Source organism: Pyxicephalus adspersus, chromosome 5 (assembly GCF_032062135.1).
Source record: "Pyxicephalus adspersus chromosome 5, UCB_Pads_2.0, whole genome shotgun sequence".
Taxonomy (NCBI): domain Eukaryota; kingdom Metazoa; phylum Chordata; class Amphibia; order Anura; family Pyxicephalidae; genus Pyxicephalus; species Pyxicephalus adspersus.
Genome location: NC_092862.1, coordinates 83,226,859 through 83,252,688, shown reverse-complemented (window position 1 = coordinate 83,252,688; position 25,830 = coordinate 83,226,859). Strand labels below are relative to the sequence as shown.

The 25,830-nt window shown below is 40.6% G+C and overlaps 1 protein-coding gene across 2 annotated transcripts in view; it reads left to right on the top strand.

Annotated features, from left to right (window-relative positions):
• Positions 1-25,327, top strand: part of SLC9A3 (solute carrier family 9 member A3) — a 130,508-nt gene extending 105,181 nt beyond the window's left edge. Inside the window, exons 13-17 of one of the 2 annotated variants that reach the window (XM_072411969.1) lie at positions 980-1,153; positions 1,517-1,577; positions 9,502-9,612; positions 19,077-19,317; positions 23,910-25,327. In XM_072411969.1, the coding sequence (XP_072268070.1) occupies positions 980-1,153; positions 1,517-1,577; positions 9,502-9,612; positions 19,077-19,317; positions 23,910-23,913 (591 nt within the window). In that variant the 3' untranslated portion in view covers positions 23,914-25,327. Of the gene's footprint in view, positions 1-979; positions 1,154-1,516; positions 1,578-9,501; positions 9,613-19,076; positions 19,456-23,909 lie in introns of those variants that run through there. The other variant, XM_072411968.1, reaches the window with a different exon arrangement.
• The last annotated feature ends 503 nt before the right edge of the window (positions 25,328-25,830 follow it).

Sequence of the window (25,830 nt, the reverse complement as noted above, 5' to 3'; positions counted from 1 at the left end):
TTTCTGTTGCTATATTAAAACAGCAGAAAGGTATTTTTTGTTCACGTATGTACTGATAGAACAACGATTTATACTATATGAAAATAGTTAATTAATTTCATCTATAATTCTTACTTACCCTCCGTTGAAGCACGTATAAATATTGAAATCACAATACATGAAGAGACTTTCAAATAGTAGTTCTTACAGAAAGTCCCCATAAGGCATCTTTCCAAAATATTGATAAACATCTAGGTTGTAATAAGTAAAATCATTATACAGGTTGACAATCAAAAATCCGGCAACCTCTGAAACCTGAGGAAGGCCCGGATTTTCGAAATATCTGGATTTGTTTTTTATACTTATTACACAGTATTTATATAGCGCCATTATATTAAGCAGCTCTGTACAGTCTGTACAGTCTGTAAACGTGTCACTAACTGTCCCTCAAAGGGGCTCACAATCTAATGTCCCTACCATGGTCATATGTCATGGTCACAGACAACTGTCTGTGTAACATTTTGCTGATGCCCTGCTACCCCTGAGGAAGCCTATAGGGTGAAACAGGTCGCGTACAATGGTCTACATGAAAAACGCCTACCTACTATTTCATCATAAATGAGTGGCATTAGGGATCTATATAATGCTAGATGACAATTGTATAGTGCCCCTTTGGCCTAAACTTAAGTCTAGGTTTCTTATGACCACAAGATATTTGCAGTCTATTTAATTATTTTGTATAGTTTTGTGAGCTTCATCATTTAAAACAATACATTATTTTGCCAAAAACCCTTCTTTCCTCCTGTCTTTAACTGATACAACTACCCAGGGTGGGCAATCTAATTCCTTCAGGACAACATATTCTTACAACCACAAACATATTGATACTCGGAGTAAACAAAATTAGTCTCACTTGCTCTTATACAGTAGGCTTTTTTTCTTAAGCACATAGGATGGTGACAATCTCAATCAACTTCAATTATTTATTTTTTATTTACAGCAAAAACACCTTTATAGTCGACATGAAGTTACAATAGATGAAGATGAAACCCAAACTAAGGAGATATTTCAAAGAACAATGAAAAAACGCTTAGAGTCTTTTAAGTCAACAAAATTTGGCCGCAAGCAAGCAAAACATTTAACCAAGATTTATAAAAGAGATCAAGGACAAAGAGTAAGACAATTTTCTATTAATAAAAAACATTTTGGGGCAAAATGAAAACTTTTGTTACATTTTTTTACACTTATCAAATTGCACATACTATCTGCAATATTGTATGCACTGGTTATACAGCACACATATTGTTTTCAAAGTTGACTACTTCTTACAGTGTTTACTAATATGACTTTATTATCAAGGATTTATTAGTTTTTCTAAAACTTTAATGAGGGATTTTTTTACATGTTAAATGGTGCAAAAATTACCTTTATAGCCAAAAATGTGTATAAGAGATTAGGCCATTGCAGAAAGCAATGTTTTTTTTTAATCTTAAGTAATGTGCTTTTATTCTGCCATTTTTTCTTGTGTTTTTAACAGAGAAATAGCAGTATGCATATGTTGCAGAATGGAACTATTCCAAATGAAAGCAAAGTACATGGTATGTGGACTGTGATCGTATTATATATGTCTGATATATGATTAAGTTTATGCTTTTCAAAATGTAAGAGCATGTTCCGACCTGCAGTAATATCAGTTAAAAGTGCAACAAAAAAAAAATCTGTAAAAAATAGATAAGATGCAAACGAATGAGTCTGTTCATTGCGCAGGGGGCAGAGGGTGTCAGCGTTTGAGCTTTTCTCCATACGTTTTTTGACGCCTGCAAAATGTCCCTAGTGCTTAGGAAAGGAAGTCCTAGGTAACCACTTCTTTGCCCCTATAGACCGACAACAAAGGCAAAGGTGGAAACAGCAGAGCTGATAAATTTAATCTATTTTCTATCTGAGGTGTGGGACACTAATGATGGATATTACTCAAATTCTAGGGGAAAGGCAAAAGCATGGATGGAGATTTTGGAGCATTTTTTTCCAACAGCACAGGAGGATACAAAAGCCTGGTGTCAACAAAAGGGGGAGTAGGTCATGATTTTTCATGGGGTGGGGGGGTGTTAGTCCTTGTGGCAGCAAGGAATATTTGGATTCAGATATACTAGTTTTACTCCAAGAGCAGCCAGATGAATTGGCAGGGCACACGTGGTTGGAAAGGCAACCAGATGCATTGCTAGCCCAGATGTGGTTGGAAAGGCAGCCAGGTGAGATGATAGACCAAATGTGGTTGGAAAGGCAGACAGGTGCATTGCTAGCCCAAATGTTGTTGGAAAGGTAGCCAGGTAGACCAGAAGTGGTTGGAATGGCAGCCAGGTGCATTGCTAGACCAGGTGTGGTAGGAAAGGCATCCAGGTGCATTGCTAGCCCAGATGTGGTTTGAAAGGCAGCCAGGTGCATTGGTAGTACAAATGAACAATAAAAATCAGCCAATCAATGCATTGGTAGCCCAGATGTGGATCAAAGAAAATACAGGAACATTGGTAGCCCAGATGAGGGAAAATGTACAGACAGGTGCATTGGTAGGTTAGATGAGAAGAAAAGAGCAGCCAGGTGCATTGGTTGCCCAGATGAGGAACAAAGAGCAGCCAGGGGCATTGGTAGCCCAGATGAGGCACAATGTGCAGCTAGGTGCATTGGTAGGTTAGATGAGGAGAAAAGAGCAACCAGGTGCATTGGTGGCCCAGATGAGGAACAATGAACAGCCAGGTGAGGTGAGGTGCAAAAGGCAGCCGGGTGAATTCCTAGCCCAAATTGGGTTTAGAAAGGCAGCCAGGTGCATTGATAGCCCAGTTTAGGAACAAAGAGCAGCGAGGTGCATTTGTAGCTTGATGTGGTTAGAAAGGCAATCATTAAAAGCCCTGCTGTGATTAAATAGGTAACCAAGTGCATTGGGGGCCCTGATATGGAACAAAGGGCAGCCAGACAAGCCCGTTTTTGGGCATCAGCTCACAAAAAGGATTTTGTGGAACTGGATAGTGTTCAGAGAAGAGCAATTAAATTAATAAGAAGCATAAAGGAGAGATTTGCCTGAACTGAATGTATTCTTCCTTGAGAAGAGGACATGATCACCCTATAAAGTTCTCCATATTGAGAACTTGCTTCACAAATATTCATTTTAAGGCAAATGACTAGAGGGCACTTTTGTGACTAAAATAAATAAAGTTTAATCTCTGTATACAGAAGGGATTCTTCAAAGTAAGGTTTGTGAAAGTGTGGAATAGGCTCCTTCAGGAAATAGTTTTAGCAAGTACTATAGTTTTAAAGGAATGGCACCAGAGACTGGTAATCCAGGGAACATACAATTGCATAAGGGTTTTTTTTGCCTTCCTTTTGATCAACTATTTGTACCTGGAATATGCAGGTTTCTAGTATGTTTATTTCCTTAGCGGTCAAACTGAAAAGTTATTACTGCAAGGGATCTTTTAAACTCTTCTTAGAATGTGGTAGGGTATTTTTTTTACCACATGCATAGTCTTCAGTAAATAAACCTCATTGTTCCTGTACTTTTCTGTGCAATTCACACAGATCATAGCTGTGGGAGGGAACAGAATAGTGCTGTATACCCTAAAAATATTAAAGTACCCAGCCTCATATAGACTGATCTAGGTAATGCATACATGTACTGAGCCTCCATGATTGAAGGGACTGAAAACAATGATTACATGTAACTCTTTGGTTTAAATAAGATCCTTAAAAATAGTAGTGGCAGCATGGAGTAAAAATTGGGTAAGTAGTTTAGTAAAAGTAGAATTTTTGTGAAGTTGTAAAAAAATATATAGCTGGAGTTAAGGTAATAACTCTGTTACAAATAACGCCATGACTGCGGCAAGACATAGCTCGGTCAACTTGCCCAAACTAACTTCCCCTTAATCTTTAAAACTTTTTAATCTTTACCCCCAAAACATTTCTCACCCCCCACCTATACACATTAAACACACCAACGTTGCTTAAATGGCCCGCAGGCTTTTTATTAAACAAATCTTTAAATACATAACATATTAAATAACATATTAATCATGAATAATAACAATATATAAATTATTAACTAGAACTATATATATATATATATATATATATATATATATATATATATATATATATATATATATATATATATATATATATATATATATACATAACCATTACAAACATGTAAATTATTTAACTGAACAAATAAATATATATATAATAATATAACCAAGATATAAATCAACAATAACCTTGCAGTAAAACTCAGAATTATAATTTCCTAGTTGCAGGTCCTCTGGGGTCCACCACTTATAAAAAACCTTGGGCTCTGCACCTTACCAATGAATTGCTCCATTGCCCATACACCCAGCTCGGGAACGCCATGACCCTTACTCGTGCAGACCCCACCAACAAATTTACCAGATCGTCCAACCACACCGGGGACTCCATACCTTAGATGGGTCCCCCCCAACATAACTATCAACAAAAAACACACTCCCCCCGAGGACCTCAACCGCCACAGCGCCACAAGAGAGACACCTCACTCTTGTGCGCCCCTCCACACCTGCAGTGCCCGCTGAATCCCGTCCTGTAAGCCCAGGCACCACAGATCCAAGCCCACATCCGTCAAGTGTACCCCATCCGAACCCAAAAACATACCCGTCGCGACCTCCAGATCCCGATGCCGTACCACCATACCCCCATTACTCAAGAAGAACCGGCCCACATCCTTATTCAACTTCTTTCTGGCCTTGTTTAACCGCACCACTGACCTAGCCCCCGACCAATGCAGCCTACCAATCATAGCCGACCAGACCACAATCAACTGCTTAAACCGAGTCCTCAACCGTAAGAAATCCCACTTTATATCTCTAATCAACTGCCGAACCGGCCTGACACCCAAGTCATTCCCACCCATGTGTAAAACCAGCACAGCAGGTACCCGATCCAACCCCACAAAACGATTCAATTCAGGCATGAACCTGCTCCAAGTTAGACCCGGCACACCGAGCCATTGCACCAGCCCGGCATATCGAGGGATGCCCAGCTGTCTACCATCCAAGCTAACAGCCGCTCTCCGTGCACCCCTCGACACATACGAGTCTCCTAAGATCTACACCAAGCCGGGCAATGCACCTGCAACAAAAACATAATTGAATAAATGAACCCCGATAACCGCCCCATCAGCCACAGACCTTCAAAATTAGCCCCCCCCCATTGTGCACAACCGACCAGCTAACGTCCTGCCCACCTCCGACCAGCTAACATCCCGCCCCCCCCCGGACTCCCCACTTACCGCACAACCAAATGTGGACGAATGTACAATCGAAAACGTCTGGACTCCCAACGACCAATCTGCTTAATGACCTCCTCACTTAAACCCCACCTGGCTGCCTCCGTGGCAGCCCCGATCCAAAAGGAGTGCAACGAGAGCTCCTTGTCATTCAAGCCTTCCGCCCTCAAGCACTTGCGAAACACCGGGCCGGGCCGCTCCTGGCGCCAACTGCTGGGACCGGTCCCACTGAAGTTGAGACAAGGCATCAGCAATGGTATTCATTGTACCCGGCACATGAACTGCCCCCACCGCAATATTCAGTCTCAAACACCTCAACACCAAATGCCTCATCAGCCGAATCACCGGCCTGGACGAGGCCGTGAAAGAGTTCACTACCTGAACCACACCCATATTGTCGCAACAGAAACGAATCTTCCTGTTCGGCAATTTGGGACCCCAGATTTTCAACGCCACCACAATGGGAAATAACTCCAGAGCAACCAAATTGGACGTCAAGCCCGATTTGACCCACTCCGCTGGCCAGGCCTCTGCACTCCACTCCCCTTGCAAATAAGCGCCATACCCAACACCTCCAGCCGCGTCCGTGAACAGCTCCAGCTCTGCACTGACAACCGGCCCATCCATCCACACCGAACGCTCGTTGTATCCCTCCAGAAATTTTCGCCACACCACCAGATCCGCCCTCAGCTCTTTATTCAGCCCAATAAAATGCGTTAGGCGCCGAATCCCCGCAGTCGCAGCTGCTAACCGCCTGGCAAAAATCCGCCCCATAGGCATGATTCTACAAGCGGAGTGCAACTTACCCAACAGAGATTGAAGCTCCTTCAGCTGCAATTTTTTGCACCTGCTGGCCCGAACCACCTCATCCACCAGCCCACGCAACTTATCCTCCGGCAACCGACACTCCATGGCTTCCGTGTCAATCACAATGCCCAGGAAGGCCAGCTCCGACGTCAGCCCTTCCGTCTTGCCCGCTGCCAACGGAACTCCAAATTTCTTTGCGATATACTGCAGCGAACCTAGCAGTACCCTTCAGATCGAAGAATTGGCCGGGCCAATACACAGAAAGTCATCCAAATAATGAATAATTGACGGTCACATCCTTTACAACCCGCTCCAAAAAGGAACTGAACGTTTCAAAAAGTGCGAAAGGCAAGGAAAAGCCCATAGGTAGACACCTATCCACATAGAACGCCCCTTGCCACATGCACCCCAAGAAACGCTGGCTCTCCGGGTGTACCGGCAGCAAGCGGAAAGCCGCCTCAATATCGGCCTTGGCCAACAGAGCCCCTTTGCCGTAACGCCGCACCCACTTGAGCGCACAGTCAAGCGAAGCATAAGACACCGAGCATAACTCAGGGTCGATGGCCGCATTAACCGAGCCCCCAAGGGGGTACGACAGATGGCGTATCAGCCGGAACTTGTTCGGCTCTTTCTTGGGCACCACCCCCAACTGAGACACCACCAAACCCTCTATTGGCGGCTCTGCAAAAGGCCCCCCCATCCTGCCCAGCTCCACCTCCTTGGCCAACTTCGCCGAGATGACCGTTGGACGATCCAGGGCCAATTTCAGATTCCGAGCCCGAGGCGGCGCGGCCCCCAACGAACAAGGAATCCGAAACCCCTCCCTAAAACCCGACTCCAACAAGCGCGCCGCAGCCCTGTCCGGATATCTACTTAGAAAGGGAACCATCCTTTCTACCATCACCAGCGTCCTCCCTTTTACCAGCAAAGTCCCCTTGTCGCCCCTTTTCATGACGAAAACACCGCACAAGCTCATGGGCCCCGCCGCAACCGGAACATTCGTGCCGGAAGCGACAGGCTGCGCCAAATCGCCAGGTGGCTTCATTGAATTGCCAGCAAACACCGTTTTTTCTAAGGGCCGGGGACCCCATGGCGACCTGGCCCCCCCCGAGAAAGGGCGAACTTACCACCCTCACCGGAGTCATCAACTGTCATCCACAGATTGATATCCCTGCGGTCCCAACGGATTGACGGCCGTATGGCCTTGCTTTGCCGGAACTGCTCATCATAGCGTAGCCAAGCCAAACCCCCATACACCCTATAAGCTTCCCCAATAGCGTCTAAGTAACAAAACAGCGCTGAACAATGTTCCGGCTCCTTTTCCCCAATGACACTAGCCAAGATGGCAAACGCTTGTAGCCAATTAGCCAACGTCCTTGGTATCAACCGCACCCGCCTTTGCTCCTCTTCACCCTTCTTCCACTCACCCATGCCACGATCCAAATAAAGCGCTCCAGCGGCAACAAGGCAAATATGTCCACAAAGTCCCCACGCCAAATCTTTTCCCTCACCTCTTGTTTTAAATGGGCCCCCAACGGACCTTCAAAACAAACATAGACTTCCCCCCTTGCCGCATCCCCAATGGTCACCTGATCACTCGCCGAAACAGCACCATCACTGGAGGGGTCCCGCTGCTCCACGTCCAAAGCCTCACCCACACTGCTGCCCCCCTCCTCCTTATCCTCAACCACTCCCCCATCCCCCACCTGGCCCGGCCGAGTCACACTTTTGCGACTAGCAGCTGCAGGGGCACTCTACCGAGTTCCCCCACCCCCCCACCGGCGGCCAACCCACCCCCGGTGGGCCCACCCAGCCCCAACAAAGCCGAGCACAGCACACCCAAGATGTCCTGTAAGCCCTGCTGTCCCCCCCCCCCAAACCCCCCAAGCCCAGTACTACCCCACCCACCCTCCCAAAAGAAAAACCCTCCATGGTCTTACCGGGACCACCAGGACCAGCCAATCCTGCAGCCACACCACCTGGATCTTCCTGGCCAGCTCGGGGGCCCAAACGCCCCGCACTCCTCGTCCACCTCCGACACTTCCCCTTCGGAGCGCTCGACACCCAGCGTCTGGTCATGTTCGGCCCAAGCCTCGGGAACCGGAGGGCCCCAAGCCGCAGCAGGCCCAGCTTCCACCTGTAGCGCCGACCTCTGGCGTTCCCCCACTGACCAGGCTGACATCCTGTTGCCACCGGCTGATCCCCCTGCCAAGGACCCCCCCAGGCCAGAACCCGCACACCCACCCCTTCTGGCCATCACAGTCAGGTTACCTGGACCTGCCTGCACGCCCATACTTTCATTGGGCAGCACTTCTCCCTCCCAACCACCAGGGGGCTGTCCTACCAAACTGCAGCCCTCTGTTTCAGCCCCAGGATCATCTGCCAAGCCTAACACCGGATCAGCCCGCCTCCTACCCGAGCTCCTGGAGCCTGCAGGCCGCGTGTCCTCCATCTCCAGGCCTGCAGGCAGCCCACCCGGACTCCTCGCGCCCCAGCACCCTCCAACCTCCTCCCTCCACCGCTCCTAGAGCCAGCGCACGCAGGCCCAGGCAACCCGCTCTCCCAGGCCACAGCCCTGCCTCCTAGAGCCTGCAGGCCCGGCCGCCACTATGCCGGCGCCCGCAGGCCCGGCCGCCCTAGTGCCGGAGCCCACAGGCCCGGTCGCCATCTTGGTAGAGCCCGGCAGCTCCACCACCATTTTTCGTGTGCCCTGCGCACGTGTAGCCTCCATGCAAAGGCTCGGCTCCCCTGCCACAGCTCCCGCAGCAGGCCCCCTGGACACTGCCACCTGAGCCCTGGAGCCCCGCGACTCCAGGGCTGTATTCCTAGCTCCAGGATCACCAGCAGCCAGCAGGGGCTGACCACCCTGTCCCGCAGCACGGCCCCCGGAACCTTCTGTCCTCATGCTGCCTCCCGTGCCGTATACCATGCACTAAATAAAAGTAACACCAAAACTGTAACGCAAGCTCCCAATTTTGGTCACAAACCTTTTTCAAACCTCCCTTAATCTAACCCACCTGAAGTCCCTAGGACACTAGTACAGATTTATTTCAAAGAACATTCTTGGTTTTGGACGTGTTTCCGTCTTGGTAAGGTAAGCTTGAGTGTCCCATATGACAGATATCTTCCAATATTAATACATACCTGCAAAGCAGTAAAGAAAAATACATATTGATCTGACATGAATGCTTTCAGTCCTGTTTTTGATTGATGATTTATGTGGATTGAGTGGTGGCAGCCCTGCTCACTGTTCGTTGCTGAACTATCAAACCACTTCTACTGCCAGACCAGTTTTGAATGACTGACAAAATTACACAGTTCATCTTTTTATTTATTTTTGCAGTTATTGAGTATAACAAAATGCTTCAAAATACTTTACACACAAAATCAATTAATGTTTTATTTAGAAATTTACCTAGACCCAGAAGAAACTATGGAATATGACACTCAGCTTGATGGCAGCATTACATTTTTAACATCTTTGACAGAAAATAAAGGGAATGTGGATCCAACATCAGGTAATGTTGTTGTTATTATTATTATTATTATTATTATTATTATTATTAATAATAATAATAATAATACTATTGTTAATAACTGATTAAAATAATAATGTTCATGAGCTTTGACAAATCCTGGTTTCAAAAGTTGAATCTTTTTTTCCCCCTGCAGATTTTGTTTTGGACAAGTAGACACAAATTAGTAGCCACAGGAGGAAGACTCTCCTTTAACCAGAATAGTCATATTTTAAAATACACAATGGAGTTCCTGATATATTAATTTCAAAGTATAAAATGTATGTCCAGGAACATCTTAGTTTTTCCCAGACCATTATTTCTAAAACAATTTTTTCAATCAGGCAATGGACACGTGTTTAGATATCCTTATAAACAAATTACATTTTTAAAAAACCTTAGTCAAAGAAAAAATGTTCCTTCTTTATTTTCCTGTATGCTCTCAGCAGGAATACACAGAAATGATACTTTTAATAATCCCAAACTGCATATCTGCATTTAGAAATTGAAAAATTATTCTCTGAATGTGGTTTTCAAGCCTGTTTACAAATTTCAATCCATTTACAAATTGAAGCTTCCAGACCTATAGACCTTAACTTCCATAATAACTGTCAGTAGGGTATTTTGTCAAATGCTTTTCAAGTACAATATATCAACTGATACTTCACTGTTCGACTGTTTACTTACTTTTTTGATTAACAAAATCTCTTCTATGTGGTTCTTTATCAAACTATCTAGGATCTTTCTAACTATAGAAGGTAAACTTACCGGTCTGTAGTTACTTGATAAAGACTTATGCCAATCCATTGGTACCATGCTAGTGATTAAAGGGTGTCTAAAACAGGGGTTCCCAACATGTAGATCGTGATATACTGGTTGATCGCAGACAACGCAAGTTGATTTTTTGACTATCACTTAATCTAGCTGTTTGAGGTAAGGGTTCAATTACCGAGATACCCTTGTACAGATTAGCAGTTCGTTTTCTTGTGCAGCACATCATTCTTCAATGACAGGTGAACTGTAGCTTTCCTGTCACTATAGTGTAGTGCAATGTCTGTGCAATGTTCTCATTAGCTTCAGTTACTTCTGTGTAATACACGGTATATAAATAAATAATTTTATCTTTAGCATTTTTATTGTTGGTAGATCATTTTGACTTGGTCATTGTAAAAGTTGATCGCAAGCCAAAAAAGTGTGGGTACCCCTGGTCTAAAAACTAGAAACAATGGCTTTGAAATAACTGAGTTCAGCTCTTTAAGGTCATCCATCAAGACATTATTGTAACAGTATCAACCGTTGGCAACGTCCTTCCCCCTAGTCTGGGTTGCCCTGTAGAGTTACTCCAGCGACTCCCCAAGCTGAATTGTGATTCCCCGTAGTTGGGCAGCTCTTACAAGAGCTAGTAGTAGTATAGCGGTTCCCTACAACACGAGACACGGCTGCGAGTTGAGGGCGGAAAAGAAAGAAGAAGATAACTTTATTGATGCCACACTTGGTATTATATACAAGTCCCCATGCAAGGGGACCTCCCCTCTGGACCTGATGGAGAACTAGGCGATAGACACACCGACCAATGGAAATAACCACACAATCCAGGACACTCCCAACCAATGTCTCTCCTCTGTCTGGGAGATAATTAGGTCAGACACCGGATGTAACCCACTCATCTCCAGACAGTAAAACCACATTGTTTCTAAATTCTCCCGTACCGAGCACAGAGATAATTAGGTCAGACACCGTATGTAACCCAATCATCTCAACAGACAAACAGAGGGCCTTTGTTACAATTATTATGTACACTTTGCACTTTAGACAATTTCTTCTGTGTACACGGAGCTAAAAAAAAGTATTTAGTAAATCCTCCTTTTCTTTATCCCCATTTGCCAACCCTTAGGCATATTTTTTTTTTTGTCTTTGCCTTTGCAAACTCCAAGTACAATATATCAACTGATACTCCACTGTTCAACTGTTTACCTAATTTTTTGACTATCACTTAATAATATATTATTTTCTAGCAAAATCTCTTCTATGTAGTTCTTTATCAAACTCTCTAGGATCTTTCCAATTATAGAAGTTAAACTTGCCAGTCTGTAGTTACTTGATAAAGATTTATGCCAATCCATTGGTACCATGCCAGTGATTAAAGAGTGTCTAAAACAGGGGTGCCTAACACATAGATCTCGATCTACTGGGTGATCGCAAAAGCAACACGAGTCGATCGCGGAGCCCTGCCTTACCCCTCACTGCTGTTTACCAGCAGCCCTGCTGTACATCTATAGGGTTGCTCGGGTTGTCTTTCCTCAGACATCACCAGGAACTTTGCGTCCAAGACTCGGGTAACAGTGGGGAATGGGGAGGGAGGAAGAGAGGGCAGGTGGGCAGTCTAGGGTGAGCAGTGCTGGGTGGTCAAGTCTGTGTATATGGCTGCTTATGCGTGACCTTGCATGCCCCGGATGACCCCTACCACTTTCTCCACTCTTCCCTCCTCACCATCTCAGATGCTTACGCAATATAACTGAAATTGGTTTCCTGGAATGTGGCAGGCCTCAACTCTCCAAAAGAGAGCATCTAAAAAAAAAAATCTCCAGATGTTGTTTTTTTAAAAAAAAAAAAAAAAAAAAACACCAGAAATCCCATTCTTATTCCATGCTTAGGGATTCTTGGATTGGAGAGATTGGGGACACTACATATAAATCAAAGAGGTGTGGTAATTCTTTTTAATAAGACTTTGCCATACAAAATTTTCACTGAGTTAGACAAGGAAAGTAGATTTGTCATGGAGGTGGTTGCTCTGTTTACTCTTCTAACAAATTGTTGCTCCTTTTACTCTGGTTAATTGGGATGATTGTTGGGTGAAGATTATCCTAACCTTATTCTGGCAGGTGATCTACACACTACTTTGGATCCTGTATTCAGCCGTTCCAACCCGACCTCTTTTAAGCCAAATGCCTCAACTGTGGATTTAAAAGCTAAATTAGTACAACATTTATAGTGGATGCCTGGAGTTAATTCAATCTTTCAATTCAGAAATATACCTGTTATTCCAACACTCATTACACCCTCTCCAAAATGAATTTAGCATTGGTTGATGGGGCTTTGTTTGCTGAGGTTTTCGCTTTAGAATTGCTAATACTTCATGGCATTCAACAAGGAGCTGAAACATTCCTTAATGATTTTGGCCTATACTAACATGAGAGCATTTTAAAGCTGCAGTGGATTTGTCAACTGAACATCCATGGTGTGAACCTTTGATTCTGGTGACTGAGGAGCCCATCTGAGCACAGTGAATTCATTGTTAGGTCTAAGTCTATGTACACACTTGCAATGCTTCTCATCTGATAATCGGCTCAGGGCCGATATCGAACGAGAATCTGGCGTGTGTACAGCGTCATTCATCTGAACGAGCGTCCTGTCAGATCCACGAACGATGGTTGACAAATGATCGTAATGGAAGCGAAGGGGGAGAGCACGCAGCAAGGTGCAGCTCTGTCGCTATTCCCCCCCCCCCCCTGCATAGAGCAGAATGCACAGCACTCATTCATGCATTGTGCAGTCCTTAGTCGTTGGAAAGGATCGTGAAGGGTCCTTTCCAACGACAATTATTGCACGTGTGTACCCAGCTTAAGAAACCAGTTTTAAGATGATTTGAGCTTGTGACACGGTCTGTGGACCTTCGGGAAGATGGCTACACTGAAGTCATAAACTAATGGACATAGTCAACAATAATACTAGGGCAGGCAGTGGCATTTTTTTTGTATTGTTATTCAGAGGAAATAAGTATACAACATATAGAACATTTAAGCATGTACATATAAATTATTATACTATAGGTATTAGGGTAAATAAATTACAAAAGAAGAAAAAAAGTTAATTATTTATAGATGTAGTCGACTATCTGATATGGTCACATTTTAGGGAAGGTTGAAATTCACATACAAGGTTTTAAATCACAAAGTCTTGTTTAACATAGTACTGGGGGATCATTATCAAGCAGGCGATATGCATACAATGTAGTTTGTTCTAAGGTGGAGATAATTGTTTGTTTAATATTCAACGGGAAAGTGGCGATGTAAGATTTCCACACCTCAAAAAATTTAGTGACATGAGTTTCTTTATCCAAAGACGCCTCCAACTATTCCATCTGAATGATGTACCATAGTTTTAGGATTAGGGCTTATCCAGTTATGCAAGATGATTTCTTAGCCACCAAAGACAGTATTGCTAAGAGAATGCTGCATGCTTTATTTATTTGTGAGCCTTGCAAAGCAAGATCCCCAAACAAGGCCCAAATGGGGGAGAGTGGCAACTAGTTCACCAGGTTGTGTAGGGCATACAAGACCACTGTTCTCCAGATGTATCTAATCTTGGGACAGCTCCACAGCATATGATATAAATCAGCTTACAGTGTAGCACATTTGAAACATTGTGAAGAAGAGCTATGTCCCATTTAGAAGGAACGCAATGGAGAAATATAGGCAAATAGTTTTACTTTTATTTACCTGTACATGGTCGAGGAGAACACATGGTCGAAAGTCCAGTAATATGCCAGATGGCGTTCTGTCCGGGAAATGTTTGATCCATCTGCACAAACCAGATTGGTCACGTAGTCTAGGTGAATGCGGTAGCTTGAGTATACATCTGACATTACTCTCCTAGCCAGGTTGGGGATAGATATCAACCTATATATAGAGAATAAGTCCAGTTCCTGGGAAACAAATTTTTAATAACTGCTGATACATGGGAGCTTAGTTGTAGATAAGCAAAAGGTTGATTCCTCCAAAAGGATAGAGAGTGGCAATTGCTGAGTGAGAAATCATTTTTGGAGTCAGGCAGTTAACACAAGATTTCATAGCACAAAATAAATTCCCCTTCATCTTTTTCTGTGGGTTCCTTCAAAATGCAGAAGTCTAAATTCTGTCAAATAGGAAGGAACAGGGAAGAGTGACTGTTAGGTGAAAATCTGAAGCTTAATTTGTGCCAAACAAACCAGCATTAATGTAGCAAAGGGTTCTGAGAGATCTTTGCAGGCAACTCTTTGTGCATGTGCAGGAGGTAAGAAAGATTAATGCTTGGATCCAGTTGTTGGTCCATAGATGAATCAGTGTAACAAGTCGTTCCATGTAGCCAGTATAATATCTTACAGCTCCAATGGTGGTACTATGATTTTAAGATTTTAATGAATAAAATCATTTTAATTAAACTACTTCTCTCAAGGTATGAAAGATTTTAATGGGACCACTTCTGTACCTGTTCCTTTATTGAGGACCATAATGGAAGAATATTAAGACAATAAAGTTTAAAAGGATTTTTGGGTATCATCACCCCTAAATTTTCAATTTTGTCTTTACCTGTGCAAATACATGGCCTTGGTTTTTTTGAGGTTTATCGCATAGCCTGAAACAGACCCAGAGAAGTTTGTAAACTATGTTGCGGCCTAGCTTTATGGAGGAGTAGATCATCTGCAAATGCTGTAACTTCAATTTTCCTATTACTGATGAATATCCCTTCAAAATCCAAGGGCCAAGTTAAACAAAATGGGGGGGGGGGGCAACCCTGGCAGATTCTTCTTGTCATAGAAATAAGGGCAGAAAGTACCCCATTGATAAAAATTTTAATCTCTGTGGCTTTATATCTATTTTGAATGTAGGAAGCAAAAACTTGTCCAAATGCCCGTTGAGCAAGAATAGCATTTAGTAGTGGCCACTCGACCAAATCAAATACTTTCTCATCATCCACTACTAGCAACATCAACATCATTTTGGGGGCGTTAGGCCTAGAAGCTGCCACTGCTGCCGCTATGGTTTATGAAAGGTAAAGCCATCAATTTTGCTAAGATTTTGTAGTCACAGTTTAGCAACAATGGGTCTATAACACAGCACTAAAAAAGGATGCCTACATTCGTTAGGAATTAAGGTAGTATGGGTCTCATTGAAATTTGGAAATGGAGTGTTGTGTGTCAGGTTCAAAATATAAACCTCTGCAGGTAGAGGGCACAGTTCCTCCTAATCATTTGTAAATGAGGACAATTTGGGCTACTTAGCCCTTGCCAGAAGTTGATGTAAAACATCTGGGTTAGAGGGCAAAGCTGTATACAGCTGTTGCTAGTAGCTTTCAAACATTGTTTAGATTTTGTCCTGTGCTGTTTGCACAGTAGAGGACTGAAAGTCTTTAACACTAAAATATATTGTTTGGGCCCCAAAGGTCTTTTTAATTTTGCCAACAGGAATTCAACTTAATTGCCCCAACTGTAAAACTTATGTTTAAGAAAGTGAAGACTAGTTTCTACCTTGAAGGCCACATGGGCATGTTCAAGGTAATCCTGATGGGCTCTCACCACATTATCTTGGTACTCAGGAAATTTAGATTGGTACTTTGTGCTTTCGGTGGGTGTATTCCATATTATGTTTTCTAAGCACTGCTTTTTATTATACGCCACAATAGTACAGGAGAATACCAATGCTCCAAGTTGTCATCCAAACTGTTGGCCCGTTGATGTTTCACGTAGATGGTAAAATCAGCTGTTTTAGCCAAATGACTAGGTAGACCACAGTAGACCACAATAGACCACAGTATTAGTAAATAGTCTGGAGAGACCCAAAGTCAGCAGCAAATACTGACTTTACCATCCAAACATTGAAGCAGATCTGAAGACTGATCAAACCAGGCAACATTTTTTCAATCTTCTCTTGTGCAATTTTGGTGAGCCCCTAAAAATTATATCCTCAGGTGCCTGTTCTTAACTGACAGTAGCACCCAGTGTGGTCTCCTGCTGCTGTAATTCATCTGCTTTAAGGTTTGTCATGTGAATTTACATATGCTCTTCTGCTTTCTTGGTCCTGGCTTGCCTCTTCATATCCAGCATCAATGCCTGATTTATTTTCTAATGAGTCTGGACTCATTGGGCATTATTTAATAAAGCCCTAAGACTGAAGAAGATAGATTATCAAGGGAGAACCAGGGGTTAATCTGGAATATATTTCTATATAAGTCATTTTGCTATTATTTGGAAAATTTTGTCAACCCTGGAAAAGATCTATTCCAGGTTTGCTGGATCACCTGGGATCACCAAGTCCTCCCATGATAGTCTATTCTCTCCAGTGTTGTGGAGCTTTAAAAAATCAGGCCCAATGTTTTTTTGATCAAACCTGCAAACATTTGCAAAATCCAAATATAAAAAAATTGGCCTTTTGTTATGTGAGATATATTCAATTGGTATCAGTGTTTTGGTTATTGGTACCAGGAAGAAAATGTAACATTTCAAAACAACTCCTAAATTACAATAAATAGAATTGGTTCCCAGGGATAATACATATAAATAAAACTGAAAATAGTCTCTCTAGGAAAGGTTTTGTGGCATATCAGTACCACTACAACTAAAGTCACCTATATAAAGCTCCATAAAGCTCCTCAAGTACAACTGTACAAACATTGTTTCTGCAATGAATGAGCACATGCAAATGTACTGAAAATTGTATCCCTAAAACCGATGACCAAAATATTATTTTACAACACATGATCAGGAACTATATTTTTTCTTTTACTAATTTTGGAATTTCAAAATGACTGTCTTGCATTGGTCACCAATCTAGTAAATGTACATCTAAGTATATATACAACCTATGTCCTATGTTCTTCCCTTACCACTACCAAGGATTTTTGGAGGGGAGGGTGTTTAAACCAAAACATTGGACAAACAGCAATGTTCTTCTGTAGCACAGCTAAGAACAATCTCTGTCACAGTTCTAAGCCCCCCCAAAAAATTAAGGTATGTTTTGGAAGTGCTGGAGTTTTAAGTGCTCTGATATAAAATTAAGATTTTAGATCTTGGGTTTACATATATTTTGAGAATTCATCTGCAATTTATCTCTCGCATCCAGGCATCATTACCCTGTAGACTGTCAGGGGTTTCAACCAGGGAGCGATCTAGCAGAGGGTGAGCAATAACTTAACGGCTAACACCCCGCAAAACAACTGGCATGGGCACCTTTTGTCCAGGCCACATGGTGTGCGGTGGCCATATTGGCTGCAGGGCTGCTTGTAAGCCCTCTCTGTGGGTGCCTGCAAGAGTTCAGCATCAACATGCCTACATCAGCAGTAGAAGTCCTGGGAGAGTTAATTTACCATGGAGAAAACAGTGATTAACTGTACCTGTTTAATTTTTACTATGGATACATTTGTTGGTAAACATAACTCCACTACAATTTGCAGACAACAAACAAAGCAAACATTAAAATCCACACCAAAATCTGTTCTCCCTTCCCCCTCATCACCCCACTTATAACAGATCCCACTTTCCATGGATCCCTTGGAAGGAGGGGAAACAGGGGTGGAGTCTACACCTTATCTACCTAACCTTGCTCAGATGGTGTCCGAAATTTCTAAAATCTTACTTCCATACTTTGATAAAAAGGTTGAAAGTTTACAAAAGTCATTTGAGTCTAAAATGTTGCAACTAAATCTTCTAATACCCGGTGTATAGTAGACCTGGAACAAAGAGTAAGTGATCTGGAGGATCAACCTCTGCTCAAGAATCTTTAATTGTCTTGATGGAGCTTAAACTTGAGGATCTGGAAAATAGAAGCAGGAGATCTAATCTGCGCCTTATTGGCATTCCTGAAACCTACAAAGGACATGATCTGATTAAATATCTCACAAACACCAGCTTTAAACTCTCCTTCCGGCACCTCACGTTGTATTGGTTGTGAGCGTCATAGTGTAAATCAACTTCCTCGCCCTGTAATAGTTAAGTACTTACACTATGCAGATAAAGAATCCATATTGAGTGCATACAGGAAAATACAGGACTTTCAAGTTGAGGGTTTCAAAATCCTTATGTTCCAGGACTATTCGGCAGTGGTTACCCAAAAACCGAAGAGTTTTGCTCCTGTTTGCAAACGTCTAGTTGAAATGGGTGTTTGTTTCCTATTGCTATAGTAGAAAGAACACAGTTTTTTTGGCAAAAAATCAATTATGTTTATAGTTCAGTCTCATAACAATAACAACGAACAGTGGTTTAAAGATCACCAGCATGAAGAGAGGTATATACCTCCATTATTCAATAAGGGCCCTGTTTAGGCACTAGACAATAGTTTCTATCCGAAATATAATCTTAGTAGATTTATATGGCATACGTATGTTGATATCAGGGGTGACTTTACGTATTAGCACAGTTGCATGGTGATTGCTTGCCAGTGTCTACCTCCATATTAAATAACATAAAAACAATAAAGATCAATATGAAACATATGACATATGTGAATATATATACATGTATAAAGATATATTCTATGTAGAAGTGAACTATGGTTCCATATAAGTAATCTATAGTTAATTATGGTACACTATGGTTACATACAAATCTTACAGGAGTCTAACATTGTTCTACTTACCTGTTTTAACTGCTACTTAGCTTTTGGTACGGTGTGGGCTTTATTTTAAACTAAACTTTTTACAACTTCAAATTTTAGGATTTGATAATCCAGTATTTTCATCTGATGAGGAACAAAATATTCCTATGAAGTTTGCGCCGTGGTTGTACAATGAAGATGCAGTAGCCCTTTCACAAAGAGCACAAGTACAGATTCCATATTCTCCAAACAACTTGAGAAGGCTCACTCCATTACGTATCAGCAATAGATCCGTTGATTCCTTTTTGATAGCAGATGGTGCGGAGGAGCATCCCAGATCATTCCTTCCAGAGACAAACATGTAATATTTGAAATTTCATAATTATCTTCATAAAGATTTAGCTACTTACAAAATTTTTACTATTAGTTTATGTGACAATAGAATGATAACATGATTTAATTAAAATAAATGATGAAATAAGACAAAATAAGACAAAAACTGTTTGTGTGAAATTTGATATAGTGATTTATCCCCTTTGTATGAAATATGTATGTATTATACTTCTTCTACCTCTATAATTACACCTTAAATACATATAATACCATACAGAAAAAATGTGCATAGAAATCACCAGTGTTCAATGTATATAAATCCGTATAGTGAATCAATTCACAATAGTGTGACACATAAGGCTTCTATTTCCATTTGCCTTTTGTCAAAGAACAGAACTAGGTACATTTGAATGTATTATCCAAGAGGATATGCAAAGAAAAAAGGCCCCTGTAATGGAAACCTAGGACTAAGTATTGTCTGTAGGGACAACACACCAAAGGAAACCCCCAACAAAACCCTGAATTGACCAAAGCAAGTTCTTAATAGGCATAGCAACAGCACAGCTAAACAATGTGTTTTTGCATCTGTAATGTTTATTTGCAAAGGCTTTACTTGTAACTTTCATTAATCAACCTGATTGCTTTCGTGCTTTCGGAATTTGCTTGGTTTTAAAAGTACAGTAACACCAGAGAAACATACACATTATTTGCAAGACCGCTGAAATCTTAAAAGATTTTATTTAGGAGTCTTATAAGAGTCTATTTATAAATTAGTGATTCTGACATTCATCTTTCTGGTGGTGAATTTTTTTCTGGTAGTGAATTTTCCCTGATTCTCCACCAGAAAATGTTTGATGAATGTCAACAGTGAGAGAAAATTTGGATGATCCAGCAGTGGGGTCAAAGAAACGTTCAGTTTGATAGATAAAAATCCATATGAGCTATTGCCAACCCTAATAACATCAAGTAAAGAAAGTAAGGAAAACAGAGGGGTTTCTGGGCAACAATAGTATTGTATTAGTGATATAGTCTCATAATACAATATACATCCAACATCGTACAGATCTCACATCACTTTGAAGATCTGATGATTAAAGAAGCTCTCTTTTACCTACATTGGGAGGGGCCTTGGCTGCAGACCTCTCTCCCTGGGTATCTTGTGCTCCCAACCTCATCTTATCAGGCACTCATTTAGTTACCTGGGATATTCCCCCTTTACCACAACTGGGGTTGCTCACCAGCATATGTACAACTAATGTGATTTACCCCTGAGGTAGCCTATGCAGGGCAAAATGCATTGGGTAATACGGCCACACATATGCACTCTACCTAACAACATCTTCATGTTTATATGTGTATTAATGGGACTCTGCTACTGGTTTAATTACCAGCCTAATACATAAAATATATATGTCCGGTGTCGGTCCTTTGACCATTAATCAACGGATATCCGAAGTGATGTGAGATCTTTACTATGTTGGATGTATATTGTATTATGAGACTATATCACTAATACAATACTAGTGTTGCAAAAAAAAACTATGTTTGCCTTACTTTGGTGAATGACAGATTGACTGACATTATAAATAGACCCCATAGTGAGTATCTGCACAAGTTACTAATAGAGAGAGATGAAATTCTTGGGCAAAAAGAACGGAATATTGAGTCAAAATATGTCCCTTTAGTAAGGAACATCAAGAGATAGAGGAATGAGGAGAAATGAGGTGAAGACACATGGAATCAAAAGCTAATTAAAATTAGGAGCAGGATGGGCAGGGATTAATAGATCCCCAAATTTTTATATATGACATTGCTAATGTAAAAAAAAGGTAAAAAAAACTACATCCAAAAAATCAGCAGGTACTACCATATAAACTTAGATGTAGTAAATTCTAATTTGCATAATATTGACATGTAAAGAATCAAGTATGCATCTTCACTGAAAAAATTTAAAATGTTTACCTAATTTATTCAGTCATGGTAAAGCAGGACTAAACTCAAAATACAAAAAGTTGGCTCTTGCTTAACTGTGCCTGAATACCTGGTCTCGTGCACATACTTTTATATAACTGAATAAAGGGAATATTCACACCATATAATAAATATTCTTGACTTCAATAGTAAATCAGTCACATTCCATCTTATTCATTGGTAGCTTTTCTGCCCATACATATAAAAACATATAATAAAATGAAAAATCTGAGTTGTTTAAATAAGTTTTGGGTGTCTCATAAGTTTTGGGTGTCTTTTAAACGAGTTAAGGGTGAGTAGTAACTTTCCTACAAGCCACAGCAGAAGTGCACACCTAGGAATTTTTATCAGTAGTGTTATTCTGACTTCAATTGTTGAAATAGTGATTTATCACTTCCTGAGGTCTCTATGCCTGGCCTGAATGGAGTGAAGACGATCACTGCACACAATCCCTTTCAAATAGTTGATCTCACCAAATATTTTCATCCACAAATATCTTTATTACACTCAGTAAAATTGAGAGAAACAACCATTAGGTAGATATTGGTATTTGAGGGTCAGAAGGAATCTTTCCTGCCTCACCTAACTTTGTGCCTACCAAAAAAGGCAGGATTAAATTGCATCACAAAAAGAGAAGAATGCAAAAAAAATGCAGTAGAATCCAGTAAAACAGTGATCATAAAACGGCATAATAACCTTCAAAAACTCAATGACACGACTGTGTATACCAGCACAATTACATTATCCATGTAACACATGTAGGCAGCACAAGTGTTCATAAGTGATTTTCAAAAACTGTCCAGCATGTGCAAAAATATGGTTTCTGTTTTAGATAGACTGCCCCTCAAATTACTCAATAACTTAGCCATTGAGATAATTGTTAAAATATTGATTTTACAACTGGGGACCCAGGCAAGGTATGAACATTGCTAATTGTACATCAGTTTTTATATATATATATATATATATATATATATATATATATATATACACAGTTAGGTCGATAAATATTTGGATAGAGACAACGTTTTTCTAATTTTGGTTCTGTACATTACCACAATTTATTTTAAATGAAACAACTCAGATGCAGTTGAACTGCAGACTTTCAGCTTTAATTCAGTGGGTTGAACAAAAAGATTCCATAACAATGTGAGGGACTAAAGCCTTTTTTTAAACACAATCACTTTATTTCGGGGGTTTAAAAGTAATTGGACAAATTAAAAAGCTGAAAATAAAATGTTAATTTCTAATACTTGGTTGAAAACCCTTTGCCGGCAATGACAGCCTGTAGTCTTGAACTCATGGACATCACAGATGCTGGGTTTCCTCCTTTTTATTGCTCTTCCAGGCCTTTACTGCAGCGGCTTGTAGTTGCTGTTTGTTTGTGGGCCTTTCTGTCCAAAGTTTAGTCTTCAACAAGTGAAATGCATGCTCAATTGGGTTCAGACCAGGTGACTGACTTGGCCATTCAAGAATATTCCACTTCTTTGCTTTAATAAACTCCTGGGTTGCTTTGGCTGTATGTTTTGGGTCATTGTCCATCTGTATTATAAAACTCCCAAACAATTTGACTGCATTTAGCTGGATTTATGCAGAGAGTATGTCTCTGAACGCTTCTGTCCTGTGTCACATCATCGATAAACGCTAGTGTCCCAGTGCCACTGGCAGCCATGCACGCCCAAGCCATCACACTGCCTCCGCCATGTTTTACAGATGATGTGGTATGCTTTGGATCATGAGCTGTTCCACACCTTTTTCTTGCCATCATTCTGGTAAAGCTTGATCTTGGTTTCATCTGTCCAAAGAATGTTTTTCCAGAACTGTGCTGGCTTTTTTAGATGTTTTTTTGGCAAAGTCCAATCTAGCCTTTCTATTCTTGAGGCTTATGAGTGGCTTGCACCTTGCAGTGCACCCTCTGTATTTACTTTCATGCAGTCTTCTCTTTATGGAAGACCTGGATATCGATATGCGTACACCCTGGAGAGTGTTGTTCACTCAGTTGGCTGTTGTGAAGGGGTTTCTGTTCACCATGGAAATGATTCTGTGATCATCCACCACTGTTGTCTTCCGTGGACGTCCAGGTCTTTTGGGGTTGCTGAGTTCACCAGTGCTTTGTTTCTTTCTCATGATGTACCAAACTAGATTTTGCCACTCCTAATATTGTAGCACTTTCTCGAATGGGTTTTTTCAGTTTTTGTAGCTTAAGGATGGCTTGTTTCACCTGCATGGAGATCTCCTTTGACCGCATGTTGTCTGTTCACAGAGAAATCTTCCACATACAAGCACTCCCCCTCAAATTAACTCCAGGCCTTTTATCTGCTTAATTGATAATGAGATAACAAAGGAATTGCCCACACCAGCCCATAAAATAGCCTTTGAGTCAATTATCCAATTTACTTTTGAGCCCCTGAAATGAAGTCATTGTGTAAAAAAAAGGCTTTAGTCCCTCACATTTTCATGCAATCTTTTTTTTGAGCCCACTGAATTAAAGTGGAATATCTTCAGTTCAACAGTTGTTTCGTGGACCTAACTTTATATATATATATATATATATATATATATATATATATATATATATATATACATACACTATACTTTTCAAATATACTACATACTATACACATATACATATGTTTATTTTTTGACCAGGTGACCGCATCAGTATTAACATTCAAGAATTAAAATGTGAAGATTTTGGAGTCCTGGGCAAGCAATATCCTATATTACATAGCAAAAAATCCTCTGATCCTCAGCAGATTCAACTTCAAAGTACTTATCATAAGAAACTGGACAAAATAACAATCTGAAAACAGCAACTGAACACCAAATGTTTGATTTTATATCTCACCGTTTAATCTGTTTATTAACTGCATAGCAAAGCCATAGCCAGTCCTTAAACTGTGGTGGCTGAATATGTTTGATTCTGTTAGAAACATACTCACTGTTCTAAAACAAGATCATTCACTGTATATAGGAATGAGGGGTTGTGAAGTTCACAACTATTTTACTCTGCAGCTGCATTTTCACAACAATTTTACTGTACAGCAGCAAAGTTATAATGGCCCTCTAAAAACTCCAGTATCCTTCTAACTTTCTATGTACTAAACATAAATTGCAGATAATGTTATAATCTTTCCATGCTTTATTATGTAAACTACACAACAACTCATTCCTATGACTGCTGTTGTCTTAGAACAGTATGTTACTAACAGAATCAGAAATTATCAGCCACCACAGTTTAAGGACTCGTAAGCTACAATAAACTACAAATTTTGAATTTGGGTTTAGATGTTCTTTAATTATTAAAGTTTAAATACGTTTTAAGAGTTAATATGCTTTATATTTTGTTTGTTTTTTTGGTACTCTTGACAAAAGCAAAGCCCAATGAATTTGAATAAATAAATGTGTTAGAAGAAGAAAACCTTTCACATGGTATGTAACATGCTATCTAATACTCTGCTTAAGTGTGGATAGGCATAATCTTTCTATTTCTATTGAATCTTTTCACAAAATCATTTTTTTAACATGGAATGCCGTGTCAAATCCACATTTTTTTTACCATATGAGCCAAATATTTGCACAAAAAATAAATAAAATAAATCTTTAAAAAAAAGTTCCATCAAGTAGTATATGCTCTAAAATTAGTAACATAATATTTATTCTTTTTTTACAAAATCTGTAAAATCTGAATAAATTTGAAGATCACAAACAAGACAAGTATGTCACAGTGTGATTTCTGGTGTTGTGCCTTCATTGCCAATAAAATGTTATTTTTCATTATTTCATGTTTTGAGGCAATAAAAGATAAAAACTGGCACTATAATGACATTTGAATGCAGCTATATACAACACACATGAATTATAAAAACAGATGAATGAATTGCTCTGATTATCTTACTAGCCTTATTCTTTTATGTTAAACCAAATGAATCAAGGAGCTGAAATGTACTCGAATGTTTAAATACATTTAAAAATATTTGTATAAATTTGTTTATTATCAGGAATTGTAATTTTTCTAATCACTGTCTGTATTTGTAATACTGCAAAAAATAAAATGATTTAACTTATCTCCCAAGTATAATTCAAGGGGGAACCAAAGCAAACATTTTTTGAAAAAGTATAATGACTAAACAAAAAAATCATAGGATCTTTATAAACATTCTAGCATTCTTTACTACTGAAAACAGCCAAATGATTGCTGCTGGGACCTGTCACTTTGACACATGTGGCCAGATCTATTAGTCAGTGTTTCTATCAGCTGTTTCAGCTAATCAGGACTGAAGAGCACCTAAAAATGGATATGTCTATTCAGTTGTTAAAATGTAAACAATTATTGATACACTGTAGTGAGCTAAGATTTTCAGCCATCAACAACTTTTTTCAGCCATCAACAAGTTGTTAACATGTTGTTACTTGTTTAGTAAGCTATCTGCATTACTAACTTACCAGCAATACTACCTTTCACAAGTGTTCTTCCAAACACAGTCAGAGCTACACTCTTGATTTCTCTGCAGCAGTCCATCAAGTCTCTCAAGATTATTAAAATGCCTGGTCCCCATGGCATTTCATC